Source organism: Podarcis raffonei, chromosome 5 (genome assembly GCF_027172205.1).
Source record: "Podarcis raffonei isolate rPodRaf1 chromosome 5, rPodRaf1.pri, whole genome shotgun sequence".
In the NCBI taxonomy this organism is placed as follows: domain Eukaryota; kingdom Metazoa; phylum Chordata; class Lepidosauria; order Squamata; family Lacertidae; genus Podarcis; species Podarcis raffonei.
In genome coordinates, this window is record NC_070606.1 from 36,429,048 (window position 1) to 36,450,329 (window position 21,282).

Here is a 21,282-nt window from a genome sequence, read left to right on the forward strand (position 1 = left end):
CTTTTCATTTTGAGTCCAGTGTTTGCACTTACCAGCCTTTTGGTGCTGGCATGATGGGTTTTGGTAGCAAATATACGGGTGAGGATTGCAGAAGGGTTATTGCAAATTGATGACCCTACAAAGAATTTGACCTTGCCCTTCAAATCCATGGAGCACACACTCTCAGCACAAAATGGCCCAATTTTTCATTAATGAAAACATAGTTCACATGTATGTATATATGTATGGATACATATCTTGGAGGAGTGCTACACTCACCATTTTCCTTCCCCCATTGCATGAAAGACAAATATCTAACTTCAGCTGGGTATGACAGGCAGAGGAGATCCAGTCAGTGAACTACCGTAATCCAGATAACTCCCCACTAATTTATTAATCCCTTTTGGTTTTGCTCACTAAACTCCTCTTTTTCCTAGTCAGGCCTTTCAGTTGACCAGACCAAATATAGGCCTGGACTGAGTCTGAGGCAGACCTTCTAAAAACACTTTGAAAAAGCTTTGTTGGTTGGCAGCTTAATTCTGCAGACAAAATACAGCTGTGGCAGAAGAAATTGAGCAGGCCACTCTGCTGATTTGAGAGCACACTGAACCGAACTGAACTGAACTATAGCTTGCTATAGCTGTGCTGTGACTCCACTGAGTCACCTACTTGAAGGAGCAATTTGTGCAGAGTTTATGGCTATATATGTCATTTGATCAGTGTAGCAATCATATGTCCTCTTTTTCCAGGACACTTCCTCTTTTTCATGGGTAGAGTCATCCTAGAGATCCATAATTAAAAGTAGAAGTTGGCCAATGTCTCCTCTTTTTTCGCTCTTCAAAATATGGCAACCCTACAAATTTATAGATAAATTTTGCTGCAAAATCAAAGAAAACGAACCTTAGTTTAAAAAAGAAGAGAGTAGCTACTGGTGAAGAGCAAAGGTCCAAAGATCACTCATATAAAATGCTAACGATTATATGAGTCTTGGAAGCAATCAGCAAACAAACCAGTAATCATTACAAGACATCATATCGTTCTGAACTCTGGTTCTGAACTAAGGGATTCACTTTGTCCTTGATCCAGGAGTTGCACAGCCACTCCTAAGTGTTCCTGTGTGTTTTTCCCCATTTGCTCCAATAAGAGGGCACAGTACTGTGTGCATAAAGGGATGTTGACACAGAACTCCTCCTATTGAATGAAGAAATCCTTACTTGCACCTGAATGCTCATTCCTTGTGGCAACATGCGAGGAACCAGTGTGTATGGATCTGTAACGTTCTAAATAAAAGCAACAACTTGAAAGTCCAATAAGGAGGTAGATATTGCATCCTCTAACATCTTTGTTGAGGTTGATGTGGTACCAACAAACTGTAGTGGTATGAAAGGGTGATTGTTTTTTACAAGTTGAATAAACTTTTTATTTAGTAACTCATTTGGTGTCCAACCTTTCAAGTCAGTTCAAGTTAAGTCCAAAGTATGAGGTTATGCCATCCAGTGTACTCTCTTGTGACTCCCCGTGCTTTGGTGTTATTTAACCTGGTTTTAATCACAGATTTAATGTAAAATGTTTTTCATTGCTCCGATGCTTTAATTATTGCAAATGGTTTTTTATTGCATTTTGAAGGGTATTGCCCTTGGAGCAGAAACACCAAAAGGTTCATTTATAAAACAAATACATTCACCATTGGGTCTGTCAACTGTGACAGCTCCTGGACAGAGACAACCTTAGCAAAGTGATCCATTCTCTGCTAACCTACAGATTAGACTACTGCAATATGTTAAAGGTGCAGCTGTCTTTGAAGACTGTTTGGAAACTACAGTTAGTTCAAAATATGGTTGTTAGACTGTGAAGTGGGGCAGCTGATTGGGAGGTGTCTCAGCATGGAGAAATTGGATGGGGACAAGTTTTTCTCTTTTACACATCAATTTATGCTGGATCTGTTTTTAATTGCTGCTGTTTTTATCCTGGGGGTCCCACCCTTTTCTTTTCTTTTCTTTTCTTTTCTTTTAAAGTTTTATGTTGTAAGCTTCCCTGGGTGTTTTGTTTTAACATTAAAGCATGATGTATAGATTAATTGATTGATTGATTAAATAAATAAATAAGCAAGTAAATCGCCAAAGGACCTTCTCGTTTCAGTGCTTCCAGATGAGCAACTTAACCATCCTTTTCACATATCTGTGTGCCCTGCCCCATCTTGTTGAGCCACAGCTCTGATCATCAGTGGCTATTGGCCATGCTGGCTGGAGCTGGAGCCCAGCAACATCTGTGGATCCATCCCTGATGTACTTTTATATATATATATATAAAGTTAATTGAAATAAAATTTCTTTCAACAGATGGCGTTATTAACCTGACCATTCCAATTGTACTACCAATAACTGCGGAAGACAAGAAACGCCTGGAAGGATGCAATGCGTTTACACTGGAGTACAATGGGCGGAGGGTGGCCATACTGCAAAATCCAGAATTTTTTGAGCACAGGAAAGAAGAACGTTGCGCACGTGTTTGGGGAACCACATGTGCAAAGCACCCGCATGTAAAGGCAAGTGATCACAGAATAAGTTCCTCTATTTCTGTGGCGATGAATATGAGAAACCTGTCTACCTATTTAGGTTGATAGCTCTGCATCACTTCAATAGAAAATATAAATTCTCCAGCAAGAATTAGGGCCTCCTCGGGAGTGGCCCCAGGACTCTTTCAAGAGGTGCGGTTGCATACCCTCCTCCAACGGCAATGTAAAAGCTCACTCACTTATCAGGAAAAACTTTGGGGTTTCAGTAGCCACTTGCTATGTTTTTAAATTGCTCACAACATATCTATTTTGGGGCAGGTGAGAAAGGTGATACAGTCGCATTTGTAATTACACTGGGCGCTTTTCAACTAAATTATGGTGCTAGTGCAAGGATTTGCGCTAGTGTAATGGGTTGTCCCCCCACGTGCCACTTACATCATTTCCAGTTGTGCTCTGGAGAATTAGTGGAACCCCCAGAACAGATTTAGGGGGTTTAGGAGAGGGTGAGATCATTCCGTTGCACAGTGAGAAATGCCTGTGCTGACAGAACAATATGCTTAACGCTACGTTGAATACAACACATGGTTGTTGTTGTTTACTGTGGCTATTAATACTGGGTTTTTAAATGCCTTGAGGTTTTTCTTTTCTTTAAAATGAAGGTTGGCAAGGTTTGAAATAAATACATCTTTGTATTAGGAGCTAAAGATAGCAAGTTTCATAAGAAGGAAGTATGCAGAAGTCTCAATGGCTATTTTGCACCAGTCCACCTCCCACCCCCTGGCCTTTTGAATGGCTGCTGAGACATAAAAGTCCTCCTAAATTCCCCTGAGATCCTAGCCTTGAAAGCTCAGCTGTTAACAACGAATGTGAATCATTTCTCAACTTTCCAGCAAATTCTAGCCTACTTGCTTCCTTCACTCACGAAACCTCCCCGTGCGATTCTAACCTGGAAGAATCAAACTTGGTTCGACCAAGAATGCAAACAGTGCAGAAGTTGGCTTAGATTTCTTCAGTCTGATATGAAATCAGACAGCTCCCAGAGCAAAATCAGGGAGTTAGCCCAATTCCGTTCATACTACAAGAAGTTGCTTCAACATAAGAAATTGCTCTTTGCGAAAGAACGCTGGACGGCCCTGTCAGTGGCCATTAAAACCCGTGACGACAAGAAATTCTGGAATTTAATTAATGCAGGTTTAAGACCCCACTCATTCATCGTTAATAACATCACAGCAGCCAGTTGGCACTCTCACTTTGCTCAGCTGTATTCCGCCCCAGATCCTGAAGTAAACGTAGTCTCTTCTCTTCCAGCATCTGCCTTGCCCACCTGGGAACCAGTTTCCCCAGAGAGATGTTTACAACTAATTAGCATGCTATCAGGGGATAAATCCCCGGGGGAGGATATGATACCACCTGAGGTATTTTTATCGAACCAGACGTGGTGGGCCCCTATTTTAGCATCTCTCTTTACCACTATTAATGCTACTCTTAAGATTCCACCTAACTGGAAACAGAGCATAGTCATCCCAATACATAAAAAGAGGGACCCACAAGATCCGCGTAACTATCGACCTATTAGCCTGCTGGACATATCATACAAGGTTTACTCTAGATTCTTGTTAGAGAAATTAATCGAGTGGGCAGAAGAAACAAAGCTATTCCATCCGGAACAGGCTGGCTTCCGTAAAGGTCATAGTACATCTGGCCAATGTCTTGTTCTATTTACATTGATTGATAAATACCTAAACAGGTTCAACTGCAAACTACACGCGGCTTTTGTGGACCTGACCTCCGCTTTTGACTCCATCCCTAGAGATAGGCTATGGCAGAAGCTTAGTTACACCAACATAGATAAGAGACTCCTCCACCTTCTTATGGAAACTCATAATGACATATCGGCCAGAGTAAAATTTGGCCCTCTGGGAGCTCTTTCTGATTCTTTCCCTCTGAATAAAGGGGTCAAACAGGGCTGCCTCTTGGCCCCTTTTCTATTTAATTTCTACATTAATGACATCGTTACAACCATGAAGGCCCTAAACCAATCTGCCCCCTCTTTACAACAGCGCAAGATCCCCATATTACTCTATGCGGACGACATGGTGATACTGTCTTTAACCAAGCAGGGCTTAAACGACATGCTCAGAGGACTCATGACATATTGTGATACCAACTCCCTCAAAATCAATTTCGCCAAAACCAAAATTCTTACTTTTGGCACGAAAACTCGGAAGCCATTCTGGAATTTTGAGGGCCACTCTATTGAATATTGTTCAGCATTCAAGTATTTGGGCATCACTTTTCAGCATGGGCTTAGTTGGTCAGCTCACCTAAATATGACCATCCTGGCTGCCCGTAGAACCATCAAAGCCTTGGAGAAATTCTTCTATGCAAAAGGCGGCCAGTTGGTTCCTCCAATCAGAAAAGCATTTATCAGCAAAGTCCTCCCGATGTTACTGTATGGGGTTGAAATCTGGGGGTGGAATTTAAAAACACTACAACGGCTCGAGATTCTACAAAACTCTTTTGCACGAAAGTTACTGGGCCTCCCCAGGGGCTCGGTTGCTGTACAGTTAAGAACAGAACTGGGCCTCCCCTCTATTGTTGCGAGAGCCCACATTAGAATAATTAGTTTTTATTGTAAATTAATCAAAGCCCCAGGCTCCCTACTAGCCAGGCAAGCCTTTTTAACTTGTGCTTATAACAACAAATGGTCCAAGGCCATGGAGATTATCACGGCACGCTACTCCCTCCCAGATCTTGACACGCTGTCATCTTGGGACCATCATAATATCCGGGCCTGGATTCTTACAAGAGATGAGGCCATGGACCGGGCACAGTCCGCCACAGCTCGCCTCTCCAAGTGGCTCCCTAAAGTGAAAGTGGTAAGATCACTTGCCAACTACTTGATAGACCTGACGGAGCCCAATTTGAGAAGAGCGTTTACCATGGCCCGTTTCCATTCTATACCCACGGCCTTCTTGCAGGGGATTTACTTTAAGACCCCCATTACTCAGCGTCTATGTCTATGCACAATGAATGAAGTAGAGGACTTCATACACTTCTTTTTCTACTGCCCTATTTATGAGCTAATAAGAACTAAGCTCCTCCTCTTGATCCCGCCCACCATCACATCTAAGGAAGACTGTTTGAAATTCCTTCTTGTGGACGCAAATCCCCAAATTTCACGTGGGGTGGCAATCTTTATAGTGCAGGCTTTGAAACTTAGGGCTACACTGACTGGGTAGTGTGTCCCAGACCTGGACCTGTTTTAATTCTTTGTATTACCTTTTTAACCAAATGTGCCGAGCCTATTTTGGGGCCATTATATGTTTTATATACATCTGCATTTTAGATTCCTGGCGCTGGCAACTAAATTTTTATATTATTGTTTTAGGGTAATTTAAATGTCACAATGCCAGTAATATCGTTTGAATTTTGTTTTATCAGGTTGCTTCTCTCTAGCATTTTTGTCTTATCTTGCTATGGCTGTATGCTAATGCAATAAAGGTTTGATGGAACTAATAAACTGAATGGCTGCTGGGGTTGCTGAAGGCTTGTGCCTTCCAGCTAAGCCTGAGCCTTTGCAACTCTCACCTAAGCACTGCCTGAAAATTGAAAAATTGAAAGGATGGCAGTGCATGGGGGGCGGGGACAGATTAGAATGCACCAGTGAGAACAGAATCTGCCCTCCCTGGCATGCTCAGGGCTCCACATGTCACTCCTTCCAACCTAGTTCCTGGAAAGTCTTTCTGAACTCATTGCAAAATCAAGTTTATGAATCGGAAGCTAGCAACAGTAGACAATTTATACTGTAAATAGGCAAAGTTCCAAGATCTAAGTATATGGCAATATGGCCATCATATCAGAATTTTCAAGCAATGTTTTTCTAAACATGTAACTGGGAGAGGAGAAGCGAAAGTTGTCATTCTCTGCTTCAAATTATCTTGAACTTTCTTGAACTGCCTGGAAGCCACAGTTTGCCTGCCACTCCTGCTACATTTCTGCTTTTTAAGCAGTCAGCACCACAAAACCTCTTTGATAAGGTCCCTCCTTCATTTTACCATGGCTAGCAGCTGTAACCCCACAGTTCCATTATAAGTATCATTTTGCCTTAATTAACTGTGGTGTCCTTTGATAGATGGTGATGGAAAGTGGAGACTGGTTGGCTGGTGGAGACCTCCTTGTATTAGAGAGAATTAAGTGGAATGATGGGCTGGACCAATACCGCTTGACTCCCTTGGAGCTGAGACAGAAGTTCGCAGAAATGAATGCTGGTAAGTGTTTGCATTTGCAACATTGCTTATACCATGTGGCAGGGAGCAGGGCCTTCTCCCTGGTGGTTCCAACACTCTGGAACTAGATGCCCTGCAAGTGTTAAGGAACATATATAAACCACACTGATCCAAGACATTATGTTGCCTGATGTTGAGCCCAAGTGGCGTCCCCCACTAAGGTAAATTGTTAAAAAGATTTGCACCATGCAGGCACCAATTCCTGCCTTCATCTATTCCCACCCTCCAGGCAGAAGCAGATGGTTTGACCCTGCTCTATAGTCCACTGAGACTAACACAGTGGTGGCTGTCCTGTCCTTCCAAATGATGGGACAGCAGCATTTTCAAAGCCTCAAAAAGGCAGTAAAACAGGAGTTTTCCTGAGCGCATAGCTGGCGTTGAGCAGCTCTGTTGGAGAGCAATGTTGGAGAGAGGTTTTGATTTAGGATGCTTAATTTTCTTATTAGGATGATTGTTTCTGATGTGCAGATTTGGAAGTGTCTCTGTGACGGCTTTATTGTTCTTTTATTAGGATTTTTGTTGTTGTGGAAGTCAAGAGATGTTGAAAATGAGGCAGACCATAAAATGTTTAGAAATGAAAACAATGTGATTCTCTCTTTCATGGAAGGTGGGGAGAGAACGAAAAGTTATGTTCTTTGGATCGTGCCTTGGAGAGAAAAAATTAGTTTCCTACTATAGAAAGTCAAAGGCCTCCCAGGAGTGAATGATATTCATGCTAGAATTCCAATGCTGATGTTGGCTTTATTAACAGGGATGGGGAACCAGTGGCCCTACAGAAGTCACTAGACTCCAGCTTCCATTGGCCCCCACCAGCGGTCAGGGATGATGGGAATTACAGTCCAGCAACATCCAATGTGGAAGGTTCCCCACCCCTACTTTATAACGACCCTGGTTTAGGGATCTCTGTGTGTATGTTTTATATTATTATTAAGCCTGTAAATATTAAAAGCTGCTGCGTTTAATGTAGGTCCATATCATCTACTTTTCACTGCTTAACATCATGGTGCAGTTTTGCATGTCCTGGATCCTTTCACATCTGAATCATAGAATCATAGAGTTGGAAGAGACCACAAGGGCCATCGAGTCCAACCCCCTGCCAAGCAGGAAATCACCACCATCTGCATTTCCCACTTCTTATGTTTCAGATGCGGTGTTTGCTTTCCAGCTGCGCAACCCTGTGCACAACGGACATGCCCTGCTGATGCAGGATACCAAACGGCGCCTCCTTGAGAGGGGCTATAAGCATCCTGTGCTGCTCTTGCACCCTCTCGGGGGATGGACCAAGGATGATGATGTGCCCCTCGAGTGGCGCATGAAGCAGCATGCTGCAGTGCTGGAGGAGCACGTGCTGGATCCAAAGTCCACCATTGTGGCCATTTTCCCTTCTCCAATGTTGTATGCTGGACCAACAGAGGTATGCATCGTTTTGCTGTCCTCCTTTGCTTCTCCCTACAGTGGGATTCGTTTCCTTTTAAATTATTTCTCTTAAGTCTTGGGAATTCCCTGGGAATTGTAGCTGCAGTGATGGGGACTACAAATCTCCAACAGAACATGACCAATGCCCTAACAGAACAATCCAATGCCCTAACAGAACAATCCTGTGCATACTTAGTTCAGTGGGGCTTATTCTCAAGTAAATGTGTATAGGATTTTCGCCTAAACTATTATTTACAGGATTCTTTGGAGATAAACATTGCAAACTGGTGCAAAACCATTGTAAGCTCAAAAGGGCTTACAAATATCAGTGAGAAGACAGTCACAGCCCTCAAGCTCACTATAAAGGTAAAGGTAAAGGGAGCCCTGACCATTAGGTCCAGTCGTGGACGACTCTGGGGTTGTGGCACTCATCTCGCTTTATTGGCCGAGGAAGCCAGTGTACAGCTTCTGGGTCATGTGGCCAGCATGACTAAGCCGCTTCTGGCAAACCTGAGCAGCGCACGGAAACGCCGTTTACCTTCCTGCCAGAGCGGTATCTATTTATCTACTTGCACTTTGACGTGCTTTTGAACTGCTAGGTTGGCAGGAGCAGGGACTAAGCAATGGGAGGTCACTCTATGGCGGGGATTCAAACTGCCACCGTCTAATCAGCAAGTCCTAGGCTCTGTGGTTTAACCCACAGCACCACCCCATCCCCAGGCTCACTATAGATGCAACACAAAAGAGGGATTGGGAGGGAGCAGGCAAAATCAAGTTCAGGCATTAATTCTTAGTTACAGGGATTTTGTGGTGAGCATATGGAGCTGGGGGGAGATGGAGAGGGGAGTAAAATTGCTGATCTTCCAGCAAAGCCGAGGGAGAAGTCCTGTAGCCTGCCTTTTCTCCTCTCCTATAGTGTGATGGAATGGCTGCTGAAAGTTGAGGGAGGACCATGAATTTGTTATGGGTTTTCATCCAACCCCCTTGGAAGCTTTTAAGCAGAGGTTGAATGGCCATCTGTCATGGATGCTTTAGCTGAGATTCCTGCATTGCAGGGAGTTGTGGACTTCCAAGTCTACCATTTTGTGATCCCTCAAAGTTTTTTCAGCCAAATTCAATCCATCCATCCATCCGTCAAACTCTAATCCTGTGGCACTTCCTCAGGTCCAGTGGCACTGTCGGGCTCGGATGATTGCTGGAGCCAATTTCTACATTGTGGGCCGAGATCCAGCTGGTATGCCTCACCCAGAGACCAAGAAAGATCTGTACGAACCCACACAAGGTGGGAAGGTGCTTAGCATGGCTCCAGGACTGAACTCTGTGGAAATCATTCCCTTCCGAGTAGCAGCATACAGCATAGTACAAAAGGCGATGGTCTTCTATGATCCAGACAGGTAAGTGACACGGTAAATGACCACCTGTAGCAGAGGCTTAGTGGTTTTGTAATGGCTTACCTAGGCCTATGTGCCCATGTGCATCAGAAACGGTTCTTTTCCACATTCTCCTCCACATGAACTATGATGAGACTTCAAATGAAATGGCACGAGGTATGTTGAAAGGCAATTGAAGCCTCACAGATGAAAAAAGTATATGTTGTTAATTCATATTGCTCAAAACTGTGGGGAGGCTCATTTTGCAGCATGCGAAAATGTTTGAAAAATCTGTTTCTGGGTTTTGGATTAGCCAGGATGTTGAAATATAACTGCCTGTAGCTGCGTGGCAGCTAGCCCTGTCCAAGATTCATTTTGGAAAATCACAAAATCAGAGTTTACAAAAAGACCTGCCGAGTTGATAAGTGCCCATAGAGAAATAGCACGGCAAACATTATGTTCTGGTTCATGGGCTTGATTTTCTCCTGCGTGATATTGTGAAGCGCAATCTTGAAATCTGGGTTTCAGTTCTAGGATTGTTGGAGAGACCATTGCAACCATATTCATCTCATTTGTATGTTCATTAAGATGAACAGAAAATTTGCAACTTCTGTGCGTTGCTGCTGGTATTTTATTCTTTCTACAGTCATACCTTGGAAGTCGAACAGAATCCTTTCCGGAAGTCTCTTCGACTTCCAAAACATTCAGAAACCAAAGCATGGCTTCTGATTGGCTGCAGGAAGCTCCTGCAGCCCATCGGAAGCCACAGAAGCCCCGTCGGATGTTGGGCTTCCAAAAATAGTTCGCAAACCGGAACACTCATTTCCGGGGTTGTGGTGTTCGGGAGCCAAAATGTTCGAGAACTAAGCTGTTCGAAAACCAAGGTAGAACTGTATTTGTAATGTTTTCATGGATAACTTTTTTTGCTTACTAGGCACAATGAATTTGACTTCATTTCTGGCACACGCATGAGGAAGCTGGCTCGTGAAGGCGAAAACCCCCCTGAAGGATTCATGGCGCCAAAAGCTTGGAAAGTGCTAACTGAGTACTACATGTCACTGGGGAAAAATAATTAATTTTGCTTTTATCCAAGTGCGTCTTGGTTTTTAAAGATGGGCTCTTTCAATTGATTTATATGCTGTTCTACATCTTCTACTTTGAAATTTTCTGCTGTTTGTGGGCATTTTCTTCCCAGCTTTCCCCCCTCTGAAGTTATTAGGACATTTCCTCTTAATTTCAAAGGAAAGCCATAGAAGAGATTTTATTGTACATATATATATATATATATATAAATAAAGAGAAAGATTATGGGAGTCCAAAGCCATATATTGATTTATCACAGCCTTTCGAAAGAGGTTGTCTGAACTGTGCAGAATTATGCAGCTGAAAAAAATTGGAGTTATTTATCTGTTCTTCTTTGTTGCTTTTAATTCATTCCCAGCTTGCTCAATGCAATTAAGTAGGACTTTTGCTCCTCCTCCTCCTGAGCAGCACTAAATGAGAAGTTTACCTTCTGCCTAACTTTGGCATGGCCTTTCATATCCCTTTTAGCGGGTTGATGCGACATTGTTTTTTAAATTATGGTGATTATTAATAAACACCAGCATCCTGATTCATCTGCAGAAACCCTCATAAGTCCACATCAGATTTCTCCCATCTCAAATCAATTTTCAAACTGTTGCAAGCAATTTGGAGAGTCCTGGGAAGTTGATTTAACACTTAGCAGGGGCTGCAGGGCCAGCTCAGAGCACTTTGTTGTTTGAGGCAGAACAGCAAACAGTGCCCTGCCTTCCAGTTCAAAGTGCATAGTATCCAAAGCCAGTCTAGTTATTTTGGCACCTGAGGCAGAAAATTCGCTGTACAGCTCAGTTGGTTAGAGCATGATACTGATAAATCCAACGTCGCAGGTTTGATCATTGTTCTACTTTTGAACTCCTAGATTTTTACACATTGGACGGTAAACATTGCAGGTGCCGTGAGGGAACTAGGGTGTTGTGGTCTGAAGTTGATACCATGAATCCATTGCTGAGGTTTGTCTGCCACATTCAATATGTGAAGCTCTTTGGAACAGCCTGGAACTTTTATTGAATCCAAGCTTTTTAAGTGAATCCCTAGCCTTCATGAATGCAGACTGGATGTTGTATTGGCAAAGATGGTTCCATAATGCAGAACAGATCAGCCATCCCTGGGGCTGTATGGGAATTCCAGCTGCTAGTCATATTCTCACAATTTAGCAATAGTTGTACTAAACCTCATTGAGGTTTCTGGTTAATCTAAGGTTCTTCCGAAATGTGATCTAGGCATTCGAGTGCAAACACGATTTGTTATACAAATATTAATAAGCTTACAAAAGCAGTGGTTGTTTGTGCCAGTGCTTCAGTCGATTGTGACTGCATATTAAATTTATTATGAGACTTTAGCATAGAGGGGGGGAGAAAGCAGGATATATTCCTTCTCTTCAATCTTAACTGCTGTAGTTAAAATAAAAAAGGCACTTGAAGCCCAACACTGAGTTAGGCACAAGAGCTAGCACACTGGTATCAGTCCACCTTATTCTTTCAGAATAGTAACTAAATAGTTCCCTAGTCTGCTAAAAATGCCTTTTTTAACAGTGCATTCCTATGCATGCTAACTCAGAAGTCTCATTAAGTTTAATGCCGCTTACTCTCGGGTGAGTATAGGATTGCTGCCTTAATTTCTTCCACATGTGAACATTGTTCATATGGAATACAAAGAGAAATGTATTTTGTAGCCCACGTAGGTTTTACATTCAATTTACAGATTCTGGAACCGTAGCATGTGTTTTGGTCATGAAAAGCATCCATAGATTTAGAAGAGGAACCATAGATTTAGCAGAGAGAGTCCCATCTATTTGTCTTGGAGAAGAGGACAGCTTATCTGCAGAATTCACAAAATGCTGGTGGTAGTAGTAGTTGGATTTAAGATAACACAAACCCATTGAAGTCAATTTCACCAAATCCACCTGATCTGAATGTTATTCAGTCGTACAAGGGACAGAGCACAGAAACAGGCAGTACTTGTGTATGTAAAGTTGCTGTAAAAGTTAAGAATATAACAGGTTAATGACAATACATGGGGACCAAACCCTTCTCCCATGTGAGCAGATTGCATATGTGGGACTCCCTCCCTTCCTGCTCTTCTTCTGATAAGTTTTCCTCCCAACATGTTGAGAGCTGAGCTGGCCCAACAGAGGCCCTAGGCCAGGGAATGGACCGGATTGCGCCCAAACTTTGGCCAAGTGTTTAAGTCAATACAAATTGCAAACTTAAAAAAAGGATCTGCCTCTCCATCTGTCTTATCTAGGAATGAAATAATAAGGTTTCTAAAGATTGTGAAATGATGTTCTTATTTCCTGTAGCAATCATGCAACAAACGCATCTTTACCGTCTCAAAATCGTATTTGAGAATGCCTTTTAACGGTTCCAGCTTTTAAAGTTTTGGAATCCTCATGACAAAAACCCTAAAAGTATAGTAGGGCTGCATCCAAAAGTTGTTCTGTTGGCGCAAGGACTTTTGCTTGTGCACTGGAATTCCTCCTCCCCCTGTGCATCCCAGATCTGTTCTGGTGGTTCCTCCAAAACTCCAGAACAGATTTGTGGTTGGGGGTGCGGCAGCATTCAGGAAGAGGAAGGGGAAGTTCCGTTGTGCAAGCAGAAGTCCTTGGGCTGATGGGATGACTTGGTCAGATACAGCCCATGTGTTCTTACAACTTGTGTGAAACAAATGCAGCCACTGGGCAGAGAGAATCAGCTGTTTTTGCTGTACAACAGGCTGCATGGGATCTGCAGCAAACTGCAATGAATTAACTAGAGATTGAAAATCAGCTAATGTATATTAACAAGAGTGCCTTTTGTATCCAAGCCCTCTGGAAGGGACCTTGAAGATAGAAACGATCTTGCCATTTTATAATTTAATTGATATTTTAAATAGTGTTTATATATTTCTTTTCTTTTTAACCTTATACTACTATATCCATTGCCATCAGTTCAAATATATATGGGGTACTACTCCTTTTAAATAGTTAAAAGAAGAATATTCTGTAATATTTTATAGCATATTTATTACAGACACGAGACTGGAATGTATGCCTTAACTGATATATATATATCTTGATTAAAATGTCTTCTGAATTTCGTATTCTACTACTAGAATTTGCTTTTAATATCAATAAATATTTCTATGTTTAACTATTTCCTGACATTTCTTATTTATCGAAGGCCAAAGCCTGCTGCCTACTGTCTGCAACCCCAAAAGCCATTGGCTAAGATGCTGTGATGTCATGGAATGTTCTGTGTGGCACTGTGTCATGCTCAGTGTGAAGTTGCCAGTGGCAGAATGTTGTCAGGGTCCAACTTGGAAGAAAGTGAAGCTTCATTTACATAGGCAGCTATGTGCTGTTACTAGGAAGGCAAGATGGAGACAGGAACAAATCGGGTGTGCAGAGTGAAGGCCGAGAACAGAATAGGAAGCAATCACATGGCAAGCTTTTGCTAAAAAGCATGATGTTAAGTATTTTAAATCAAAAGGAGAGTCAGTAAGATGATTCCATGGAAGTGTCTCAGAAGTACTGAGCAGAAGCAGAGAGAGAGCTGAGGAAAAAACCCAAAGGCGAGACAGAAATCTCTGGCAGCTGATTTTCCCCTGCTGCTTCGTTATGGCAACACTATCACTGGAATGAAGTAACCTGGTTTTAACCTGGTTTGAAGGGGGAAGATGGCTATATGGAATGAGACTGGAGCTTCAGGTAGGGAGGGCTCTGCACTGAAATTGGGTTACATGTTCTACAAACCCAGCTCTTCTCCACTTATTCCCCACTTGCCTCACATTCAAACAACCAGTTTGCACATGACAGGTTGTGCTTGGGCAGCCCAAGAATGTGCAGAAGGGACTGGGCTTGAAACACGCATGCAGCTATGTCCAGTCCCTATGCTCCGTCATCCACCACAGGTGGGTGAGGCATAGATGCATGGAAGGATGTACGTAAAAGTCCAATCCAGGCATTAGGCTTTTGACATACGGTGAGGGGAGATGTGCTAACCTGAGTCCTGCTCTTGTGCCTTGCATTTGTAAAAGTCACACAGCAAATCAGCATGAAATGGTCCAAGACCTCTAGTGGCTTAAATAATTCTTTTAAGGGAGAAAAAAGAGTTCCTCTTTAATGAAAAATGAGATTAGGAGGGGGGGGAGTGGAATTAATTTTTCCATGTACACACTTTGGAGATTTAACTGCTCACTTGAAGGACAACAAGCACCTTTTGGACAAGGTTAAGTGTTTTAAGCTCTAGAGCTCTGTAATACCACAGATTTCTTTACAAGGGATGTCTGAGACCAGAAGTAGGTATGTTTGTGAACTTTACTCAGGCATCTGGCCTTAGTACCATCTGGCACTTACTACCATGAGGGAGAAAATGGGGGCTAAATTGAAGATTGTGCTCAAACAAGTTTATGCAAACATATCTCCCTTTCTAGGGTGTCCGGATCTTGCGATACACTCAGCAGCAGTGTTAGAATGAAACAAGGTATATTCGGAACAATGATACTGACTCCAGCCTTCCTTTAGGACAGAGAGTGTACAGGAAACTCTAGTATAGAGCGTGTTAAAAGAGGAGTGCCACTCAAGGTGACCTGATTTCTCAACAACACACAAGACCCCAAATTCCTTCCTGCTGGCATTGCTTGTGCACAGGCAGCAGGGTGTGGCAGCTGCCTGGCAAGCCCTAGAACACTCAGGTTCATTGAGATTCCAGAAATCACAAGGCAGGGCTGATAAGAACAGCATTTACTGGCACAAGAACATATATTATGCTTTTGGTCTCCATCCAGAGGAACTGATATTAGATCCTGCACTCTGAAAGCAGGATTTAAATAGCATTTGCATGTAATTAATATGCACCCAGGCAAAACTGCTGTGTCGGGCCATAAATACAGGTAAGATTAGAGTTGGAGGAATCTTGTCAACTTCTTGCTGGAGCTGGAAAGTCCAGTTTAGAGCAGCCTCACCCAACTTGGTGCCCTCCACGTTCTTTGGACTACAACTGCCATCGTCCTCAGCCATTAGTCACACTGGCTGGGGTTGATGGGAGTTGGTCCCAACACCATCTGAGAGACCAGGCTGAGAAAAGCTGGTTTAGAACATCTCCCAAGAGATGGCTGTCCAGATGCACCTTAAAGCCCTCTAGTGAGGCAGACTTCAACCATCCCTTTAGACAACTGGTCCATTGTTGAACTGAGTTTACGGATAGGAGAACTTAATGGTCAATTGAAAGCTACCCTCCTGAACCTTAAGTCCATTAGATCTACTCTGCCCCCTCTAGTAGCAGAAACAAAGCCTCTTTTATGAGACAGCCCTTCAAGTATTTTTAAGAATGCCATCATAGTCTCCCTTAGTCCTCTCTGGGAAAACCACACGCAGTTCCTTCAGCCTTTCCTTATCAGACTCGCTTTCCAGGCAGCTGACCATCTTTGTTGCCCTCCTGTCAATCCATTCCAGTTTGCTTACGAATTTCACAGTGTAACACTCAGAACAAGAGACAGTCCTCCAGCCTGAATGAAACACTATGAGCTTAAATAAAGGGTCAGAAATAAGTTGCAAAAGGAAACCAATAATTCTCCTGAATTTTGAAAAGACAAGCAAAGGGCTTTGGGGAGGCTAACATTACAACTTTTACAAGGGTCGTACAAATTATGCTCGGGCATTCAAGGAGGCAAACTTAATTCAAAACGTCATTAACTCAAATCCATCAACATTCTGCTTGCCATCACTCCAATGCAACTTTCTTTTTATAAAAGGTATGGGACTTCCTAATTTGGATTATAATGGCAGCAGGGAGAGAGCCGTGCTAAACCAGGTGCTGCTCTAGTCTTGCTAGTCACTGAGGGAAAAGCTTACTACTGAATAAAGCTGCACTGCAAAATCTTATTATGCTCAACGAACTTTACACCTTTGCAATGGTAGGGGAAACATGCAGGCTGAAGACTGTAATCCTGAACACACTAACAGCAGCAACTCAAGCAGGGGGATCTGGAGCAGAGCTCACAGCAACACAGACAGAAAGGGGTAGACCTCTATCCCCCATCTCCACCCAAGGCCACCCACAGCTTCTTTTACAAGATGAACATTACATCAAATGAGAGGAGGAATTAAGAAGGGGAAAGGGTTATTAGAATAGAAAGTTTTTATTTTTGGAGAAAGAGGAGAAGCTGTAGGGTTTAGGTGAATGAGAAGAAAGGTGCGCTCCTGGACCAAACCTCTGAATTTTTGCGTTCTTGTCTTCAAGTTGGTTTGTTACTTGCAGGTCATGGCATTTGTGGATACTGTAATATCCTCAGCTGGGTTCAACCACTTGCAGGATGTACAATCTGAACTTATCCAGTCATAGAATCCTGGATCTAGAAGGCACATTGGAAACAATATGCTCCAAATGGTTCCCCAGTCAAGGTTTCTATCCTGCCTCTGTTTATATACCTCCAGTGAAGGAGAGTCCAACCATCTCCTGAGGCAGTCTGTGCTGCTTTTCTTACTGTTGGGAAGTTTCTGCCTACCTGCAATTTTCACCTATTGGTTCTAGACACAGTGGTGGAAACAGGAGGATTCCTTAGCCCATTCATCTCGGGGGCTCTTAGATGTGCCCCAGCCTGAGGGGGTTCAGCAGATGAAGCAAGAATATGAAGCCTACTGGGATGTTGACTTCCTCATGAGAAACTTCTCTGCCTCGGAGCCAGCCACTGCTAGTGCTACTTGGGTTGGCCAAGAGGAACAACCTGCAGTGTCCACTGCCTGCCTGCCAGTAACCACTGAGGAGGGGATGAGAGGCAGGCTACCCAAAACCAACAGAGGGGTGCCTGATGCTCCTTGGGCACCAGGGTTTGACACCAAACTCCAACCAGGAGATAGCTCTGTGAATTATGTTCCTCCTGCCCATCACGGCTACGCCCAGAATGTGATGGATCCAAGAGCCTAGCATTGTCCAGTGATCATCTGCAGCACTTCCTTGCCCAGGCAGATTTTGGGGCTTTTGCTCCCACCGTACAACACCATGGAGAGCCAAAGCAGAGAGTTCATGGGCAGTACTACCAGCTGACCTATGTACACCCAGGTCCTTCTTTGCAGAGCAAACATGGATCTCACAGTCAGCTTCCACCGGCGCAATCCCAGCTGCCACACTGCAGTCTGCTGAGCAGCAGTTTCCCTAACTACCCTGGCCACTACCAAGCCACATTCCAGCTTTACCAGACAGATGCAGCTGTGTCTACTACATCTTCCCTTTACAGCACCCTGACGCCTCCCTTGCCTGCCAAGGAAGCCGCAGACAAGCCTAAGAAAGGACACAAGGCTTCATCCCGTAAGCAGCCCGCCAGCCACATCTGCAATTATCCCAACTGTGGGAAAACTTACACCAAGAGCTCCCATCTCAAGGCCCATCTTCGCACTCACACAGGTGAGAAGCCATACCCATGCCTGTATGAAGGGTGTGCTTGGAAATTTGCCCGCTCTGATGAGCTGACTCGCCATTATCGTAAGCACACTGGGCAACGCCCATTCAAGTGTCAGGTCTGCCTGCGCACTTTCTCCCGTTCGGATCACCTCTCCCTCCATGTGAAGAAACACGTGTAACTGATGCCCAAACCCTGGACTGCAGTGGACATTCTGGGTCAACAGGAGGTCTTGAAGAAGAGGGTGGTAGGGGTGGGTCATTGGGTAACTGCAGGTGTAAGCCTTTCTCTCCTTGTAGCCCCTTGTCCTTTGCAAGTGCTGTGTTCTGCATCTGTGGTAGGGAACTAATTAGGCCTGGCAAGGGTCTTAATCTGGCCAGTTAGGCCACTTCCCCCTAAACTATGGCCATCTCAATGGTGTGGCAATTAAAGACATGGCTGGGATTGGCTGCACTAGCGAGTTCTGGTGCAGCTGCTCTCTGTGCTGATCCAGGCTCTAACTGGATCAAGTCTGCCACTGTTCTATATATGTATTAATTTCTATGAAATAAAGCCAAGCCATTGCAGAATGATTGGGGTAACAACTCATCTATCTCAGAGGTGAGCATTTTGTGGCCCTTCAGACGTTGTTTGGCTAAAGTTCCCATCATACCATTGCTTGTTCTGGTTTATGGGAACATTGCTTGTTCCTTGCTCATGGGGAATAGAATCTTCTCCCTGTATTTTGCTTTTCTGACCCAGTCGTCATCCATGCAGACCAATGTCTTCAGTCCCCCCAGAATGTTCCTGTAGCTACGGCTTGCTCACATATGTTGAGTTGGCGTCCAAGGGATGTGGGCACCCCAAGGCAACTGCGTCCTGCGGGTTCTCTAACTATATAAAGGGAAAGTGGAGTAATAGTACCATCCAGGGGCAAAAGCCTACAGCTTTCTTTATTAAAATTAATTGGCTGAAAAAAAAAAAAAAAGATGAACATTACATTTGTGTGCAGTTTGCCTCTTACTTGGGGGGGGGGCATACCACCCTAACGGAAGAATCTTCTTGGGAAATGAAATGGAACACAAAGACAGAGCTGGACTTCGAAAGGAGGCCAGATAAGAGTTTTATTTCTTTCCCCCTCATTTACATTTCACCATTAATACGTGTACTTTTGCTTGATCCTAAAAACCATGTGGAAAATGTTTTTGCTGCAGCAGCACACAGGAAAAAAAAGCACAGTTGCAAATGTTTTGCTACAATCATCATCAAGCTTATTGCTTCGTCATCCATTTAAACACAGCCAAGGCCAGTCTCATTTGTCACAACATTTTTTTTTTGGATTTGGGGGTTGGGACCATACAGATAACAATTCTTGGTTAACAGTAGTAGCTGTATTGTTTTCTGCTGAGACCCAAGGAACTCTGCTTTGCATTCAGGTAGGAGCAGGTGTGCCTTAGAGACAAAGCACTTTGTTCGTTGCTTATATGTTAAGTACCGTATTTTTCCGCGTATAAGACTAGGTCTCCCCCCCCCTAAAAATAATGTCAAAAATTAGGGGGCATCTTATACACGGATGTATCCTCCCATTTTCTTAAATCTGAGTCCCCAGAAATAGGGGCCGTCTTATACATGAGGGTGTCTTATAGACGGAAAAATATGGTAACTCACCAAAGCAAAGCTTCCTCAAGCAAATGGGAAAAAATTGTGAAAAGAAAGACAACTTTTCAGCTTTCAAAACGAGGAAGGATAAGCAATGGCCACCCACAAAACTACTGTTCGCAGGTCCACTTTAGACATCTTTGTGTGTTGGAGAAACAAGTATAGACTCCTTCCCTCCTCCTCCTCCACACACACACACACACACACACACACACACACGGCAGGAGCTCCATGTACAGCTACATGGTACATGACATGTACACCTGATCTTTTCTCTGTCTCTTTTCCAAGAGGTGCACACAATGAACCCCAACCTCACGTTAAGTGCATGGTACAGGGGAAAGGTGTTCAAACGTTTTTGCACTGTGCAAAAAAAGGTTGCTGAATCAATCTAGTGTTCCAAGAAGTAGGGTAAGCCATGAAGCAGCATAACTTGACAATTCCACCGCCGCCGCCACCACCACCAACAAATCCCAAGTGGGCTGAAAAGCTCCACAAAGATTTCTCCAGAATAAGTGACTGGATACTGCTTAAGACTCAGCCTTGAAAAACGTGGAGAAAACGAGCAGAGCATTAAGTTGAAATTACTGTAAGGAAGAGATGGCTTGGTTGCAGTGAAGGCAGTTGTTTCAGCAAAAAGGCAAAAAAACATTGTTAGGGTTTACTGGGGTATTTGAGGGAGCAATAAAAAAATAAAACAATGTTATCACAGTAAAGACTTCAATCCAGAGAAAATGTGATTTGCCTGATTTTTAACTGAGAGAGAGAAGTGCCCAAAACTCAGGCAGACATCTGCTGGACTGGGGCATCTCTCCTTTTTGAGGAAAGGATGCTGCGAATAACAACTTAGTATAGCAACTTCAGAACCTACACTTATAGTGAAGAATTAAGTCACTGGCTGGAAAGCTAGAGACATACCAGCAGACAAGAGATAAATGTGCAGAACATGCAGCGACAAAGCAGGTAGAAATATAAGTATAAAAGAATTATTGGAAGGATAAATGCCCAAAGAATTGTTCTGGGAATTATTATGGCAGAATGGTCCAATTTATGTTGCATTAGTAATTTAAAATCTTCGTATGGTTTACTGCCCTCAACCATTCTAAATCATGCCCAGCAAACAAGCACTATGGGAAAAGCAGTTGGGGGGGGACACAAACACTTTGAAATTTCCAAATAATGTATCACATATAGTGATATAGCTAGGCTTCTTGTTTCAAAGGCTCTATTGTTTGAAATCACAGGAATACTGAGCAGGATCCAAAGAGACTTGTATGGACACTTAGTATTTCTGTGCAGGCAGAGAGATGATGCTGAGTTTCCTGAGCTGCTACTACCTTTGGAGCCTAGCAATCACAAACGAAATTCCATTTTCCTCCAGGAAAATTGGCAACTGTAAATAACTGGAAAAGGGATTCAATAAAGCCTTTCACTTGGTTGGGGGGGGGAACCTTCCTGTTGAATGGCACACCTTCTATTATTTGGGGCTGCTTTGCGCCTGAGTTAACAAAATTGTAAATTAACATATTGGGTAGAATGCAAGCAGGAACAATACACTGACAACTTCTTATTTTTGCAGGAAATGGTTATATTTTTTTTTTTAAAGGCACAAATTTTCTGA

The 21,282-nt window shown here is 43.3% G+C and overlaps 1 protein-coding gene and 1 pseudogene across 1 annotated transcript in view; both read left to right on the forward strand.

Annotated features, from left to right (window-relative positions):
• PAPSS2 (3'-phosphoadenosine 5'-phosphosulfate synthase 2) overlaps positions 1-13,777 on the forward strand; it is a 45,172-nt gene extending 31,395 nt beyond the window's left edge. The window contains exons 9-13 of the mRNA XM_053387403.1: positions 2,319-2,524; positions 6,630-6,765; positions 7,929-8,197; positions 9,364-9,593; positions 10,504-13,777. Coding sequence (XP_053243378.1) covers positions 2,319-2,524; positions 6,630-6,765; positions 7,929-8,197; positions 9,364-9,593; positions 10,504-10,645 — 983 coding nt within the window. The 3' untranslated portion in view covers positions 10,646-13,777. The remainder of the gene's footprint in view (positions 1-2,318; positions 2,525-6,629; positions 6,766-7,928; positions 8,198-9,363; positions 9,594-10,503) is intronic.
• A 2,946-nt stretch (positions 13,778-16,723) lies between these two features.
• On the forward strand, positions 16,724-18,977 carry LOC128413996 (Krueppel-like factor 1; annotated as a pseudogene).
• Positions 18,978-21,282: the final 2,305 nt, after the last annotated feature.